The sequence below is a fragment of the Platalea leucorodia genome, assembly GCF_965183815.1.
Source record: "Platalea leucorodia genome assembly, chromosome: Z".
Classification (NCBI taxonomy): Eukaryota; Metazoa; Chordata; class Aves; order Pelecaniformes; family Threskiornithidae; genus Platalea; species Platalea leucorodia.
In genome coordinates, this window is record NC_138858.1 from 51865551 (window position 1) to 51884704 (window position 19154).

Below are 19154 nucleotides of genomic sequence, written 5' to 3' on the forward strand. Positions count from 1 at the left end.
CAGGAGACAATGAAAAGCTCACAGCTGCTTGGGCCTGATTCATTTTTTCAACATTTTGGATTAATAAAATGACACAGGATGTAATTCACTGTTCCATGCATTAAGAGGGTCACTAAATCACTCGTTCGTTTATCTCTTGCAGTCTGATTGGCTAAAACTGTAAATTTTCTCCTGGTGAAAGAATTTTTGCCAGCAGAGACCTGAGCTTAGTTAAGCCATGCCCACTTCTGTCCTCTGCTTTGTGCCTCACCACCCTTCCCTAGCCTTGACAGGAGCATCTCTTGCCTACCATGGCAGTATTGCTCTGATGTTTTACTCAGTTTTCACTTTTGAATCTGGCATGCATAGCTGAAGGATTCATACATGAAGTTAGAAAGTACACACTATTCACAAGGCAAATGCAAATTGTTGTGATAATTAGCTTGTAATTTCCTTTTGTTTTCTTTAACACAAAGCAAATATGTACTGTATAATATTGCAGATTCTTTTGTCCTTACTTGCAAATGCCTTTTGCTGATGGACACAGGAGTTTTGCCTGTGAAAGAAATTGAAGTTCCGGCTCCAAGCACAAATATTCTAAATGTTATTCAGTGTAATGTTAAAACTCTTCACGTATGGTAAGTCTCTTTATATTTTAAATCCTTTTAAGACATAATTTTAAACACCTCAGGTAAGTTGAGACTAAATACAGGAAACAATACAAAGTAAAGACAAAAATTTACCTAGGGATGAAGTAGTATAATCTGTAGAAAATGACAAAGTTATATTACATTTTCACAGAAGGGACAGGGCTACACATGAAATTATGAAGAACTATGGATGTTATTGCGGCATATTAGAGGACCACTTACTGAGGTCAAGAACCAAATTCAGCAATTGAGCATGTAGTTGGCTCTGCTGGGATTTAAACATATGTTAAGAAGAATCATAGCATGTTGCCTAAGTGAGAAACAGCACCACTGAATGTATCTGAATTGGAATGTGCAACAAGAATTAGACATGGGTCTGAACGGATGTAATAGTTATTATTATAATGTAAGAGAAAATAACCTCTAACCTCCGAGATATTTCAAGATAACCACAATATCTGAAAAAGTTGATTTCTTTAGTAACTGCCAAATGATTGCACCTTTAATTCTATCTTAAGTATCCTGTATTTATTTTTAATTTATAGCTATTATACAAATAAATACTATTAATGACAACCATAAATACCAACACTGTTAACAAATACACAAAATTAGCCCGCACATCAAGTGAGTAATGTGTTACACTGTTTCATTCTCACAAATTATTATTCCTTGAACCAGAACATCCACAGGCTAACAGAAGTTCAATACGGGTGTCATAGATTTTCTCAGCTCTATCTAAAATTTACATACAGATTTCATTATAAACTTCTGAGACTGGATGTAAACATGAAAATTAACTTTCTAGTCTTCCTAAACACATTCAAAGGCCCTACTGTTTCCTAAGACTGATTGTTAACACATACTTAGTAAAGAAAGCAGTAACTGACTTCTGTAGTATAATCTGAAAAACAAAACAGAAAATATTTTTTTCCCTTCACTTTCAGCTCTCTAAATGCATTGGCTAACTACTTCAAAGTAAAATAAAATGAAATGAAGAAAAGGAAGGAGTTGCCTGAAGCAGTAAGTCCTTGATCAATTGTTTAAGGCTGAAAAGACTTGGGTTTTCAGTATGATAAGCAGTTAGCACTTAAAAGTAAGCTCAGCGATTATGAAATTGCCATCAAGAGTCGATTCAGGGAGATTTATTCTATGTTACCCTACTACTGTTGAGATTAATTAAGCTTTAAACACTTAAAATAAAACACTGGAAAATAAAACAATCTACTATGTTGTAACCTAGTTATTTTGTGTCTGAGTTACAACACAGCTTGAAAACAAAGGTTTGGCTGTCTTGGCATGAAAACCTAGCTCTCTGGTCCCACTAGAGTGTTGCCATTTAGTCCAACTCAGTAAAACAAGAGGCAAGGTAAGATGGGACTGCATCTTAAAGAATTTTGCTGGAATCAACAGTCTTAATAATTTTTAAAACTGAATTTAATATACCTAGAAGAGGAATAAAGTCAAGGTTTGCAATAGCAGATGTCTGGATTTGATGACTGAGCATGTGTATTGTAGTCCTATGTTGTTCTGCTTTCCTGAGAAACTGCACTGAGCATGCGTAATTCATTTGATTTTTTCTGACACGAAGAAGACTAAATTCTATTTATTTATTTTGTTTTGTTTTCTTACATTTATTAGAATTCACATCTAATTAGGTTCTGCTTTTCTGTACTTATGGACATGTAACTCACCGACAAAAGCAAGTTTTATTCTGTAGACTGTAGAAGTCAAAATTTCCTGACGATTTAAAAAAATCTTGTGTATTGAAGGTATTTGTATACCAGACATACTGTACTCTCATATGGATACCACTTCCTAGGGAACTTTTGCATTTCTACACTTCTACATAGTTCAAATTATACTAAATAAAACATCCTAGCAATGTCACAGGAGAAATCAATGTTCAGAAGCCATATGTGAACATTGCAGTTACTCAGGCAGTTGCCCATCTGAGCTACAGTACTTTTACCAATAACAAAAGTTCATTAAGTGAAATTGAGTGAGATCTCTATGGCTAGCTTTTCCACAAAAGCACTTAAAAGATGCTCCTGCTCTCACTGCATGAGGTGTTCCTTTATATAGAGGTCAGTGAACTTATTAACATGAGCTGGCTGTGAAAGAGAATGTTGTATGAATGCAAAACTGTGTATTGTAAAAGTCATATGAATGGCTTAGATTATGTCACACATTGGAAATCTCCATAGGAAGTCTTTTGCAGATTAAATGGTGAACCCAGTTCTCTGAGTGTCAGCAGTCTTACTGACAAAAATTACCTTTCCTTTACACAGGATATGTTTAGAGTATCTTCTGTTCAGAAGATACTGTTCTGTTGTGTATTGTGGGGTAAACAAATTCACAGGGCAAAAACTCAAAGCTTACAATGCTCTTACTGCTTTTGCAAATTTTGTGTAGCAGCAAGCTTGGACATATGTCAGAGAATATTTTTGACCTAGAAAGTTTAACAGACTGCACCTATGCCTTCACTGGGAGAAACTTGCTGTGGTTGCTTCTCCTCATCCAGTCTGTCTGTCCAACTGCCTGTGCTCCTGCTCTGAATTCCCCATGGCACCCGGGAGAGTAACATTCACAACAAAAGAAACCAATTTAATTACACTAGTGACGAATATCAGAAAAAATGTTGGTCACGGTGGTCAGATGGAAGGCTAGCTGTACATCTCCAGGTATGCGTGACTCAGTCGACAGAATTTTAAAATGGCAACCTCGAATAGTATTTCCTTACTTAAAACATAACACTTTTCACCATTATCCAACCTGACTGTGTGGAATGCTAAAATGTTCCAAAAAACAGATGTATGCACACACCTTATAAAACTCATCTTTCTAACCTCCGCTGATTTCATTCTCTAAGCCTGCCTCCTACATTTCCCTCCGCAAGACTGACAGGACTACCAACTCCCTGCCTTCTCCCCGCCCCCCCCCAAGCTATATAGGGACTGGGACCTACGCATAAGTTCTATACTCCGTCCTTTGTAGATGTTGTTCTGGCCCATCCCCTACTTTCAGCCTTATCTGTCTTGTGGAGAAACCTTTTCCCAAAAATGCATGTCAATACATTGCATTGAATCAATGCATATAACATACCGTAAATTACAGGCCGCAGAGTCTCAGGGCTTATGCATTCCGGTTTGCCTTGACTGATCAGAAATCTCCCTTGCCCCCTTGCAAGTGTCAGCAATGGAACAACCTACACTATTTGTAACTGCCTTAAGTGCATTTCTTCCACAATTGTGCCTCAACAAAAGAGAAGAAACAAACAAAAAAAACCCTTTCTAGTGAATATAAACAACTGAGGCCCTTGTTAGGATCTTCTAGCAAAACAGACGCACGCTGCAGGATCCAGTTCTGATGGTGGGGAGGGCCTGGAAGTGGGGGGACAGGCTTCCTCTTGCTTCTTTATCCCAGTTAAACCAAATATGCCCACTGAAAGCACAGTGGCAGCACCCCTTCCCTCCTTTCCCTTCCTCTGGAGAAACACAGTGCAGGTTGCAGTAATCCCAACCTCTCTGGCCGCAGACCGGAACCCAACCACACCAAGTGTTAAGAGAAGCAGAGAGACTAACCCTGCTACTACAGGGCTTATGTCGCAAGGGCTCCTGTTCTGCAGCACACAGATACTTGAACTAGCTTTAAATTAGCAACATCAAGTGCCCAGAGGAGTTCAGCCACAGTGGCATACAGCTCAGCATGAGAGTTCACCCTGCTTCTCAGCAAACTGTTACCACTCCCCTAGCTAGTTAGGCTGAGGGCAGCGACGCAAGAGTACAGCAGAGCAATTTTCTGGATAAGAGGAGGGACACCGGATGGATACAGATGAGAAAGCACAGGGAAACAGACTTCTCAAGTTTACTTCTGCAGTGCTGCTGCCCGTGATCTGTGCAACTTCTTTGGCTGCTTGTTCATTGGTAACAGGCCCTAAGCATTCAGCTTCAATACTTCCGGCATTAACCTCCACCGGACAATGATAGCCTGACGAATTCCCTGTTTCTGTCATATCTCTTAATGCATAGGGCTGGACTAAACCTTTGTCCCTGGGGATAAGTTTTGGAGGAAAAGGCCAAGTCCTTTGTATTAAAGATCTATAGCTTTCACATTGTAAAAGAAAAGTAAATAAATCTATCTTTGGCATTTTGCTAAGTTGGATGGAAGATGTGTTCTTTCACTTCATTCTGTTTTGTGATCTTTATTGTGTAGATGTTTTTCTGATTCCTTACCGGTCATTATTTGTATCCACGCTATTTAGATCCTTTGCAACAGAATGAAGACCTGATGGCGCCTCTATTTTCCACTATTGTTTTTCTCTCTGCAACACTAGCTGTTACCAGAGTTAGAAATTTATAATGTACGGTATTTGTACCATCCTCCTAAAACAATCTGACAAGAGTTTTTAAGGGAGTTCTGTTTAGAGATTGCAATGTCAGCATTTTCTTGGAAAATGCTTTCTAGTAAACAGTTTAGATGGAAGCATGTTTTTGGGAAACAGTGTTCTTATAGCTGATGTTTTAACTGAAAATGGTATCTGAAAGTACAGGATCCAAAGGCATAGTATCAGGTGTTAAAAATAACTTTCTTTTTTTTTTAAGGAAACCCTGCTCTTTTGTGATATCATAAGATACAAAATATTCTTTGAAAACAGCATTTAATTACCCTCTCTCCAGGAGACCACAATCAGAACATTGCACTTACACTCCTCTGAGATCAATGAAATGCCAGAAACCCTGTCTTTCATAAAGCATCAGAAAAGCTCCATTTACTATTCCTGAAACATCCCATTACTTGGGAATTTCAACCAGGACTAAGAGTATAAGCAAATGGTATCAGCTTTAAAGGAAACATGTTTGTGCAGAACAATATAGGTGTGTCAGCTGGAGATGTATTTAAAAAAATACAAAAAAAAAATACAAAAAAATAAAAAAAAAGCCTCACCCTGCTGCAGTAAGAAGATAGTAGTGAAAAAATCAGCTGAGGTCACTCTATTTAAGGCAAAAGCTATCTTCGAAATGACTCACAATTCTGACATAGTAGGTCAAATGGAACTCAATTTATACATGCTGAGAAAATTCCTGATCTTCCTTTGACAGAGGCATATTTTTTAAACTAAGTGCAGTAAAAGGCTTACGGTAACTGAATCTGGAAATACTATTTTTTTGTTTTCCATTTTGTTGCAATCAGTGTTACTAGGACACTTTACTAGCTACCATAAATCTTTCAAAACAGTAACTATGGTCACAACATTTTACAGAGCACATGTTTTACACCTGCAGACTTTTGACAAGGGATGAGAGAAGACATTACCTGAAGAATCAGATAGCATAAGACAAGGGATAATACAAGGATTCAGGTGCTTAGTGTCTGGTATCTGGAATGGTATATCTTCAATAAAGACTTAGAAAAAAGACAACTACCAGCAGGAACTGCAATTAATATTCACTATAGGATAGTATTACTAAAGCAACAGCTTTCAAATAGTAGAATAGAAGATTTTTGGTCTGCAAGTTATTTTCAAGTTCTACATGTTCTTTAAGGATAAATTTACTTGGAGCTTTACAACTTACAGTGATATGGCAGCAAACCAACATTTTAGATTTTCTTAAAAGCCATGTCATAGGCACTAGAAATGCAGACAATGTAATAGGCTGAACGGAGAAGAAGAACATGCTGGGTTCCCTTCCTGATTCTCTCACTTGCTAATTCATTGATGTTGTGAGGGTCATTCAGCCTGCCAGTATTTCCAGCTGTAGCAATTATGCTCATTCCTATGCCTTTTGAAAACCATTTTGAGATGATACTGCTGCAAGAACAACACTATGCATCCCTAAACACTGCCAGGGCATCAGCAAGCTCTCAAGCACCCTCCTAGAACCTTCCCATCAATCTAAACCTACACCTTTGATGCAATTAGTGAGCTGCATGGAAGCTACGAACAAAATTTTACAGCTAGTTAAGTAAACAATCACAATTTCCACTAAACACAACTGCATGTTTGTGCTAAGATTTGCTGAGTCATTTTGCTAGCAAAAGGAAAGACTGGAAGTGGAGGTAGAGGGATGCTAAACCAAGGCACAAGGCAGTGAGCAGCATCCAAGCAGGGCAGGCCCACAGAGAACACGGCCTCCCTTAGAAACAGTCATTCCCTCAGTTCTTGCAGATTAATGAGGCTCCACATGGATGCCAACACAAGACAAGCATCATTTTACAATCTGCCTGTGCCTGTAACATTTCACACTAAGAACTTCCTATTATAGTGCTTCCACAGAAGACATTAGCTAGAAGCAAACAACAAATGTAATCCAAAAGAAGTATGTCTCAGAGATTTAAAATCTTAATTGCTGCAGTAAAAAGGTAGACAAAGGAAGGGAAATTCATATGTGCATACACTTGCTTCAAGAAATAGTCCTTCAGTGTTTATTTGTTAGCCGAATCCTTGAAGGGAGTGAGAAAATATCTGTTGGTTTCCATCTGCTGCTATTAAGGTTTGGGCAATAATCCACTAACAAGTTGCCCTATGAATCATTGCTCCTTTCAGTTACTTAAATATGATTATACTACAAGATGCATGCACAAGAACAATACAGCATGTACTAGACCCCAGTTTACATTTCATATTAATTCTTTTAGGACAGACTTAATTTTCTGAAAATTGACAATGGAATAATTTCTTAGACTTTTCAGAAATTTGTGGAGACATCTACAGTCACAATTTTACCTGTCCACAGCGCGAGAAAAAGAACAACACTCCACCACAAATTTAAAAGATAGGTCCCTCTGACTAAGCTAACAAAACCTGTTTGGAGGACAGAAATGCCACGATCCTAAAAAACAGTTATCTTCTGGGTGAAATGAATCTTGGACAATTACAGGTCTAAACCAATTTTTTCATTAGCTAGAGTAAATTTAATTTGTATATAAACATCTTTATATTCTTCCACCCCCAAACAAGCTCTCTGTTTTAATCAAAGTATGTATCATACAGTAAAGCAAGGTCTGAAACCTCTCTTTAAGCTACAGAAGACCTGCAAGAATCAGTGGCACAGCAACAGGATCTCACTTCTGTGCAGGAATAGGAGACAGGAAGCATACACATGAGCAGAACAGCAGGGGAAAAAAATATAAATAGAAGAGTGCTGCAACCAACCAACCAGAGGAAGCTTAAGAACACTTGGGTCTGGTCGATTTTGATCCTAAAACAATTACCTCATGGCTCTCCACCCAGAAGGAATTTGACAGGGGCTGTGACAATTGACAATGCTGAAATCAGAACGGCTTAGCTGAAGTCAGTTAACCTGGGCTGACTGACACCACATGAGAGTCTAGCTTATTGTTTTACAGAAACATGAGATTAGTCAAGAAAGGCATTCATTAGAGTTACTCTGGATTTACATTGTGAAGTAAGAAACTATCCCCACAACTCCCCTGGCTACAGCAGAGCATTCCAAACACTTCTAGCAATAGTATAATACTTAATATAACCCTGAAAAGCATAAAATAAAGACATTCTACTTTCTAAACTTCAACACACTTCGGGAAATTGAATAAAATTCCAGAACTAATTCTTCTATTTCTGCTTACTTTTCAAAACTATCAGATATGAAGTGTTAATACATTTTGGGTTTGATGACCAAGATAGCCAGAATTTTTTCCTGATTAAGAATGTAAAAACCTGACAAACATTCCAAAACATGTTTTCTATCATGATGGAAAAAAATTCTTGAATTTGTCCACCTTAAATGCTTTTCTGCAGGAATATTTGAAAGATTAGCACCATGTATTTTGTTTCAAAATCAAGAATGAAATTATATATTTCTAGGGAGTTTTGACATGTTTTTGATCTTGAGTAAACATTTTTTTCTGGTTAACAGAGTTCTTGGTTAACGTTACCTTTAAACTATTAAATCTTCATATAAATCACTGTTATTTTAAGAGACAATGAAAAAATACTAATTGAAGAGTGCGTAACCTCTGTACTTTGACTAGAACAAGACTGGAAGCACAGAGAAATATATTATTTGCCACCTAAATACATGAAAACTTTGTCTAATACTGGCACTCACTCCATCTGGCTTAAGTGGGTACTCACATCCAGCCTGAAAACTGTGAGTCTTGGCATCCAATGAATAAACAATAAATCCAGTATTTGTCTGTTTAATATCCATCACTGGGAAGAACCGTGATCGAACATGAAAATCCTTTCCAATAAGGAGGTCCTTTCTCATTATTTTCATTTCCGGATTGTGTAATGTGCTACAAAGATCACCTTGACTGCCTCATGCACATGTACAGTTATGTTAACATTTCACAGAGAATTGCCTTATTCCACTCTTTAAGGTAGACAAAAGTCTGTGCTGTGGTGTAATCTTTTGGCGGCTTTTAAGGGGAAGGAGGGGCAAGCTCTAGACAGCTGGGAATTGTACAGTTGATACTACATTAGCTTTTCTCATCTACTTTCTTTGGCAAATTCTATAGCATGTTAAACATCCCTGGAATGTGCTGTCTCCTTTTGCCTACAAACATGTTGCATGAAGATGTACAGTAAGATCAAACTGCTCTTCCTTACCTTTCAGCGAACCTTTACTCATGATCCTATCTAAGACTACAAATCACCATTTGGGTTTTCCTAGTGAAGGCAAAAGCAAAAGAAAAGACGCCAAAATGAAACCACCATCTACCTACATGTACTTTCAACAATTTTGCATATAAACCTGCAATCCTAAAAATATTGACGTAATACATTCATGCCAGTAAGACAATTTAAAAATTCTCTTCAAGAGAAACGCACCATGTCCTCCCTAGCTTTCTGAACACTCTTCCTTAGATCAGCTCACGGATGATGGTGGACAAGAGCTTCAGAAAGACATTGTCTTCTTAAGAGTGAGCATGGACTTACAGCACTGTAAATGTGCATGGAAGAAATGATACACTGAATTTATGGAAAGGCACTACATTTATCTGGAAAATGAATGATTAAATTCATATAATAACTGATGGAACAACAAAAAATTAATAACCTTAGCTTTTGCTGCACAATTGTAGCTATATGGAAAGAACTGCACATATTTCCGTTCCTGAAGAAACCTGTAAACAAAATACACAGTGGGAAAGTCCACAGCAGCCATTCCACAAAATGCCAAATTAGACAGCCAAGATCTCTACTTCATTTTGCTTATCACTATATTAAGACTGCAAACTCTTTGCTTCCTCTGCACTTATGATTAATGCACTGCCTCATTTTCAAGATTCTTCATCACAGAAATGTGAATGACCGATACTTGAGTCAGTTCAATCTTACCTCATTCACAATTTCATGGACAAATTCAGAGATAAATAGTCATTCTATTACCTCCAAGGTTCAATCAAAGAGGAAATATTTTTCATGGAAAATCCTTGAATACATTCACTTCATCTGTGAAATCCAGACAGCACCCTATCCAGATTTAGATATACTGGAAGTACTCCAGATTTGATCTTCAGCTTACATCAGCATAAGATGCTGAAGACCTCTTGTCACATCGCTTCCTCTTTCAGCTGGAAGGAAACATTCTTCCACTTACAAGACAAAAAGAAATGCCTCTGAGCACCAAATACTCATACAAAATTCACCTAAGACCAAGATACTGACTAGTGGAAGAACACTATGAATTCTTAACCAGTAACTGCTGTGAGAAACGTTCCATTCTTCATTTAGAAGGATTCTTTATTGATATCCATCCCGTAGACACGCTCACATAGACTTGGGATAATACAGCAGTAAAAGAAAAGGGACTAGCAAGTAGTGAGGTAATACAGTTTACATGAGAATTCTCCTCAAATCTTTGCCATAGATATTAAACAGGAAAAAAATATTCTACTTCTCCGCTACCTAAGAGGGAGCACGAACATGACAATAGTTAATAGTTCATTACTATCATACTAATCTTAGTGAAACAACTTAGGTTCTGAATAGTTGTATTTACATATAGAACTGTTAAAAGACTTCTATTTGCCAAAAGAAATTCTAGGGTAAAAACATGCCATGACATCCCTCACTGAGTGTTTTCACCCAGAATTACAGCTGAACAGAACAACCGCAACCTTTTGCTACCTTTTCCAGCAGACCTTTACAAGGAAAAACTGTCTTCCCAAAAGGGTGTGAACTAAATTAACAACTGTTGATAGAAAAACTTGGTGCAGCTAGCACTCACTTTAATTGAAGATGTCAGAAAATGCCTTGCACATTAGTTCACTTCAGAAGTCACATAGTTCATAAACACCATATTACTCCATATGTTACATTATATTCTTACGGAAACTTTTTTTAAACCTAATAGACATATTCTCACCAAAGACAAATCCACTTCATAAAAAAAGAATCATAAACACGTTTGTTTAGCTTCATATTTTGAATTAAGAATATTAAAACAATTGGTATTAAAGTGGCAGTGAGATTAAAAAGAAAAAAGTTTTAAAAGTTTTCTCTATGACTGTGATAGAAATATTGTACTTAAACATATTCTTTTGCTAGAAGATTACACAAATCTAACAAAGTATTATTGGCATTTGAGATGTATTTTGTATTTTAGCTAGTTACAGCTATCTATAACAGATGCTGTTGTCATCTTTTAGCTCCACGTGTCTGTGTAACACAATTGATGAAGTGGTTTATACACTTATGTTTGTTTACTTACCAACTGTATCACATGGTTCGTCTTTATGTACACAGAAATCCTTCCTAGAATTGGGGGTGGAAAAGAAAAATGTTAAGCAAGCCAAGCTGTCAGATTGGTAATGACTGTGTGACCTATTTACAAATATTTTGTATGGCTCAATGAATAAATACAGAACACCATTATCTCAACGAAGAGCATGGGTAAGCGAAGGCCAGGATTACCCAGAACACTTAAACTTCAATTTATTCTCGGAACAGATTTAGGAGTAGTCAGGTGGCAAAATATTTACGATATATTTAAACTGCATTGCACCTAATTTCTGTTTTTTTCCACAAGTAAGTGTCTTGAAATGTAACAACTCTAAAGTTAGTCTTTCCTTCATTTGAAATGAAAATATCTTCAGTGCTTAATATCACATCCAAAAGCAGCACTGTAATCCAGCATTTAGATGAGAGAGAGAGTCAGAAAGCTTTTGTGCTAAAAGGTCAATGGTTAAAATGGCTAATAGCAATACATTCTGGAGAAGCATTTCTGCTAGGGCATCCCATTCTAGTAGTGGAAGACTTACAAATTAACTCACTGGGAGAAGACTATCCTATCACCAACACAGATGTCAGTCCAGTCATAGCTCTAGAAATAAGACTGCTCAATTGCATGAAGTAGAATAAATATTTCATCTCCGTGTTAAACAACATCGACTTGGTATTCATTTTAATTTCACACGTATTTTACCTGTTCTCAGAGACACATAGCAAAGGTATCAAAAGAGCAAAGGAAAAGCTTCTTTTTACTGGAGTGTTTATAACCCATGCTAACTTTTTATTTTAAGAAAAAATAGGGCTGCCGAGGTATGCATGAACTGGGGAGGTGGGGAGGGAACGAACAGGGAACAAACAACAAACACCCCCCCCACGTATAGCATCTAAGCAAAATACAACCTAGTTACCTGATATCCAATCCAACATGTACACAAATAAAGAAGTTTCTGATCTTTAGCTGTACCACAGAGTAATGGTCTCTGTTTTTACAGAGGAACCATACAGGCCAGTGAGATTTCATTTTTACGTTCTGTCTATGAAGCTACATAGATACACGCACAGATTGATACGGATAAACATACACACATATAGAAACACTCATTTTCCAGGAACAAAATGCAGGAATTGTTTGATGCTTGAGATGAGAGAGTAGACTAGTGATGCTTATCATTTTTACAAATGTAACTACTCCAAGAGCTTTTTGTTTGTTTGTTTGTTTGTTTCCCACAGACTATTCCCACAGAGTGATTTAGACCCAAAAACAATCTCAAGAGGCTGGCAAACTTCTGACACTTGTCAAAGGCCACACAGCCAGAGACATGGGGTTACATAGCTTTTGATTCTCCAGTCACCATTGCCAGATAATTACAGAGTAGACAAGCAAAACAACAGTGCTAGAAACAAATCTTGCGAATAAACTGATACAGAAACTCCGGGAATCCACTTAGAAGGGCCCTGGAAATTGAACCAAAGGTGGTGAACAAGAAACTATAATCAGATACAGAAGGGAGTTTTTTTATTTTTTCAAACCTGCAACAAATTGCATTAATGCACTGGGTTGTAACACAATTCTTTGTTTTGTGCTATGTGACACAAGGGACTTATTGTCTTGTTAAGCAACATGACAGAACGATTAGAAATATGGGACTTGTGGTGAAGCAAGAGAACATGTGTAAAGACAATCTAAGGACATAGATTGTCTTCCACGCACACTCATACAACTACCATAAATATTAACTGATGCAAAAACAAGTAAAAAAAAAAAAAAAAAAAAGAGAGCATACCTTCAAATGTACAAGAATACCACCTGACATTTTAAAACTGCTAATATCAAAGAGGTTGCTGCTTCTGTAATAGCATTCTCATACACTTACTGAGCTGTTTTCATTTTGTTTTTCCTTCTTGGCTGACTCTGACTATGGTTATGCTATGCATCCAGAGTTTCATTATGGGACTTGGGGAAAACGGTACTGCTATGATTTGGCAAAAGGGAAGTACAATAAACCATTCTTAGTTCCTGATTTACATTGAAAGAATGTAATAGCTCCTTTAATTTCCAAGAATATGAATGCATTACATACATTTGAGACTAGGCTCATTAGTAAAGATTTACAGCTCTAGCTAGACCTACCAATGACTCTTACAGAAATTGTTCTCTAATTCCCACACAGTAACTTAAATACTCCATCATGTTCTAACTACGTTCCTCTGTGTGTATATAACATACACACATATATATATATACACATACACCTCTACACTTTATATATGTATATGAAATTGGCATACTGAAACTACACAAGACAAGAGAGGATACGGACTCTTCCAAATAAGAGGAGGTATAAAATAGAGGAATAGAGCACACTACAAAGCCCTCAGGAAAGCCACTGAGATTATTTGCCTTTATTCTTTTCCTCCCTTCTCTTAGGAAAATAGGGCAAAGATATTAGCATTACCATTAATGCATATAGAAGCTTTTGTAGTGCAAGTTAGCAGCTGAGTCTAACACTGAAAGCAAGAAACTGATTAAAGCAGACTAAAGTCCCCTTCTAACCAGCATCCAGCACACAATTTCCATTACTTTAAATGGTTACTTTGCATGCACATGGCAGGAAAAACAAGCCCTTATTCAAGTGAGAGAAGAGGAGCTTTCATGAGATTTAGAACTGATTTCCGAGCTTGAATGACTTGGCTAACCCCAGAAAAGAATTCTAGGCAGGAATGGGTAACCGCTAATCCATTGTTTCAGAAAATTATATTTACTTAGTGCATTTTTAATTGACCACATATAGCATTATGAAGGGCCTTCACAGCAAACAAAGACTAACTATCTGATTTCTAAATATAAAGTATCTCATTACATTATCTTTGTTAAAATAAATCCTGATGTGTAGATGGGACGTACAACAGAAGACATCAAGAACAGCAGAGGAAGACTGAAGAAGAATCCAGACTTATGTTTCCTGAATAGCTTGCACCTATTTGTCCTTTTAGATAAATTTAACACTTGTTTTAGGCATACTAGTCAAAAGACCTATTTCTTGTGAAGCCAGTTTATCATTTCCTTCCATACGCCACAATGGAGAAAAGAAGAAACAGAAGAGGACAAATAATGGATTTTACCAGTCTACCAAATCTTCATTCTGGCTTTCACCCTATTTTCAATTTCTTAACTTCTCTAATGTTCATAATTTTGAAAAAAGTAGTGTAGGCTTGAAACGGCAGTCTAATTCCTGCTGTTGTCATTGATTCTAGGACTGTATTTGTGGTGTATTGCCCAAGCAACAAGTTTTCATAAGGCTTTTATAAAGAATAGTTGCAATTAATGGCCTCCATGGCAAATAACACTCTCATCACATTGCAAACGCCTATGTTTGCATTGTGCTAAGTGAATAATGACAACAGTGCAGATGTTCTTGTCTCTTCATGTAACAGGACATTCTGAAACGGTTCCCACATATAAACCAGGCACATACATAGCAACTAATAAATGCACATTAAAAAAAAAATTAAAATCAGTTTTGGGGTTAATGAACCACAAGATAAATTACACATTTACTGTTCAGTTGGGAATTTCAACAAATAGACAATGTTACTATCGTAGATGCTACTTCAGAAACGGTTCAGTATTTTGAGGGTAAACCTCAAATGCACCAGTAAGCACTGGACAGTGTATTTTAGTAAATCAGGAAACGCTATATTTAAATATTTTAAATAGTTAAGAGGTCAGGTAGGGTCTGTAAAGTTGAACTGAGATTAAAAAGGATAATATAAATAGGCTTTCTTCTAAAGCTCATGTTTCAGACAAACTAAAAAATAACAGCTCAGAAGTGTGATAAGTGAACCAATAACTGAATCGAATGTGTAGCTAAGATCTCAAAACAGACATAGGAACGTTAGGAAGCCAAGGAAGGTGTTTTCCAGTGGAGTCCAACAGAAGCTAGACTCAGCATTAGCATTAAACAATGATCTGGAAGAAAATAAGAGAGCACTACTGGTGAAGTTTGAAAATTAAATGAGATCTGGTAGAATACAAATAGGAATGAAGACAAATCAATTTTTAAAGATGACTCATCTGAGTAACTTGTATTTTAAGGTAGCCAAAATGGACCCCCAAACTTGATCACATATAGCAACAGCATGACAACATGAGCATTTGAAAACAGGCAGTAGGAGTGAACAGTATCCTTGGATAAAGATGCAGGAAAATATCAGATGTGGCACCACTACAACCGTTCACACACTACTGTGCCTAATTTTGGCACTTATGCTTCAAAAAACAATTTGAAAAATAGGAAAGGGTCTGGAAAGAGCTAAGAGAATGATTACAAGTCTGGGAAACAGGCTTAAAAACCTCTCTAAAGTAATCTAAGAGAAAGATGAGTTGTGACGTGATCACAGCTTACAAGTATTTACATAGGGAGGAGCTTTCTAACAGCTCTTTAGCAGCAAAGGGTATAAAGGGATCCATGGTTGAAAGCTGAAGTGAAAAAAATAGAAATAAGACACAACTGTCCATTCTGAAAGTAAATAACTGTGTCAATAGTCTACTTCAGAACACAGTTAATCTTCCTTTCTTTTAAATCTTTGTCTCAAGACTGTCTAGCTTTCTTATTCACCAGAAAAATAAAATGTAAAAATAACTGACCAAATTTAGTGTCAGGGATGTGCACTAGATAATCAGAGAATTAAAATTCAGTTTAGGTCTGTGTAATCCTACGTAACAGACCTGTACGAGTGAACGGAACATATGTGGCCTGACCACTAAAGCTTGAAAGAACAAGCTGACAGGAACAGGTAAATTCATGCAGATTATTCTCACATGTATTATTACAAGCATTACCACTTCGCAGAGTCTAACACCTTGAACTTAGAGAAGAAAAAAACAAAACCAAAACAAACAGCATGCAATGACTTAAAATTAGCGGGATTTTTAAAAGACACAAGATAAAAATACATGTCTTAAAGTCAATGTGATAAATACAGGAGATTGTGGGTTTCTTTAAAAAGACACCTTCGAGTCTAAAGTATGCTTCTTTCACGTTCCCATGTTTCCTTCTGCATCTACAATCCTATTAGTAAACAATTAGTAGTAAGGACATGTGAGATTCTCATGAACTCCCTTGATGTCTGCTGTTGATGTCAAAAGAAAAACAGTAAACACCGTAGAACTTTGCAAGAAATGTCAGGAGCGTTGGCAGTATTGAAATTACAGTGATGAAAAAAACACCACTGTGAAGAGAAAACTAAGAATAATTTCCTCTCTCACCGTGCACTTGCAAGAACTCATTTTTCCAGAGCTGAATTTCACTACAAGTTTAAGGACAGCAGGAGCAGCTTAATGACCCAGCCTCTGTCCCTTTACATTTCAACAGTTTTGGACTGCCAAACACTGCAACCTTTTTGGGTGACCCGGTAATGTTAGCTTCTGTGCAGGGGTCATTTGCGGTCTTCTACCTCTGACTTTCTTGAGGACGTATTTTTGCTTCAAATCATCATCATCATCAGAAAAGAAGTAAAAAGCAGAGTCAGGAAAGGAACTGTACTTGTTGTGTGCATTGGGAGGTAATAGCAACGCTTAAGAAATTCTTGTCTGAGCTTTGGGGAGCGTTCCAGAGGGTTGGAATGACTGGAAATGAAGCAATATTTAGCAAATCTAAGTGCTGTTTATGCTATTGTCTACTTTTATAGAATGAGGCACTTTCTTACAGTGAAAATGCCTCACAGTGTTGTTTCAATTATAGATCACCCAGAGCAAAGAGATTTCAGATACTGCAGATCAACATAAACAAACAGCTGATGTACACTATGAACATGGAGTATCACTGCCTATCTGCTGAACAGCAGGAGAATCGGAGATCTACTTTCTGTCACACGCACATGTGAAAATGGCAATTCTGAGAAGGAAAATACAGAACTTTTTTTTTTTTTTAAATATTTACATGTTTTTCTAAAAAACCACTGTGACACAGATTGACCTAAGCACTGGAAAAGCAGCATGATGCACAATTTTTAATTCAAGGTATATTCTGCCTCAGTCTTGTATCCTTTTTTTTTAAAAAAAATACACTTTGAAGCTTTCATTACCTTGTTTGCAATAGGGGCAATTAAAGAACTTAAGTATCGTCATACAGCAACTGCGGGTGCCATGGGCCCTACTTTCAGTTACCTCATTCAGGCCAGACAACGTATGCAGTTGGCAGCTGGTAATATCATCTCAGTAGCCACCAAAATCGGGGCTTATCTCTGTGCACTCGCACTCTCTAACTTAAAAGGCAAGAAGAATGTTGATGTGCCGTGGTATATTTTTTCCTCAGAGAAAAGTACTTCCTGATATGTCTATCTCTAAAGTAGTAGTGCTAATTTATAACTGTGAATCAGATAGTTTTATCAAGAGAGTCCTCAAAACAATTTCTGTTTTAATTCTCACATTCTCCTTATACATAACCTCCCTGGGGAACTCTTCTAAATACACTATGCAAACTTTTTCTTTCTGTCTTCCTCTTACTGTACGGCACCACATTTTAAACAGGACTTTAATTCATCAGAATAAGCCAATTTGAAGGGAAACTAAACAAGAACTCACAGGCTGAAATAAGACTGCAGTAAAGTGAAATGAACAAATTGGTAGCTTATTCATATCGTAGAATCATAGAATTGTTTAGGTTGGAAAACACCTTCAAGATCATCGAGCCTAACTGTTAACCTAGCGCTGCCAAGTCCACCACTAAACCATGTCCCTAAGCACCACATCTACACGTCTTTTAAATACCAATGAGGGATGGGGACTTAACCACTTCCCTGGGCAGCCTGTTCCAATGCTTGACAACCCATTCAGTGTAGAAATTTTTCCTAATATCCAATGTACACCTGCCCTGGTGCAACTTGAGGCCATTTCCTCTTGTCCTGTTGCTTGTTACTTGGGAGAAGAGACAGCCTATTTGGGCAGCAGAGAAAGTTGTGGGGAGAAGCCGATTTTGCTTTCCACTTTAGGTAAGAAATGCAAAAATAAGTCTGGAAAAGTACCTTTTTCATGAAAAGGCTATGACGGCTCTTTGACTGTTGAATAACAGTCTCTGTTACATACACATCATGCTCTTTGTAGTTAGGCATTAAAAATTCGCTCTGCAGAATACTCAGTACTTCCTTGCTAACTCTTTTAGTTACTAGACACAACGGGCACGTGAAAGCACAGGAAAGCCTTTTCAAAGCACTCTTGCTCTTCTATTATCATGCGAGACAAAAAAAGAGGTGTGGTAAGTTTTAGGAGGTCTGCCACAGAATGTGTTAGGTAACCAAAACTTTCCATTTTTATTTGAAAAATACCAAGCAGTTGGTGTTCATGTGTCTAAACCAAATTATTTCTCTCAATAAAGCAGGTCTGCTGTTCAAAGCTCTTTGCAAGTTGTGACAAGGGAGCTTGTTCTGTGTTTGCAAAACAGAATGAGACTCTGAATTAACAAAACCACGTGGAGCCACACATGGGGTTAGCTATACCATAAACCTGATGATGTGCAGAGGGAGCCTGGATTAGCAAAACATTCCCACAGTCAGCAAACCACACTGGTATGATTTATTAGCAGCTAAAGCAGCTCTGAGACGGGAGGCAGTATAGTCCAGAGAATAATACCACTGAAAAAATAAAAATGTCAGAAGAACAGGTCTTTAATTTCTGGCTCCGGCACTGACTTACTATCTGACATCCAACCAATCCCTTCCCTGCTCTCTACTTCAATTTCCTTAATGCTGATCAGAGATTTACTCCAAAAAAGATATTAAAACTGACAGGCGAAAACTGTAGGCAATGCAAATCAGAATATCAT

At 37.3% G+C, this 19154-nt stretch overlaps 1 protein-coding gene across 1 annotated transcript in view; it reads right to left on the minus strand.

Annotated features, from left to right (window-relative positions):
- ADAMTS19 (ADAM metallopeptidase with thrombospondin type 1 motif 19) overlaps nt 1–19154 on the minus strand; it is a gene marked incomplete at both ends in the record, with an annotated part of 153604 nt that overhangs the window by 92187 nt on the left and 42263 nt on the right. The window contains one exon of the mRNA XM_082335783.1: nt 11312–11355. Within this exon, the coding sequence (XP_082191909.1) occupies nt 11312–11355 (44 nt within the window). The remainder of the gene's footprint in view (nt 1–11311; nt 11356–19154) is intronic.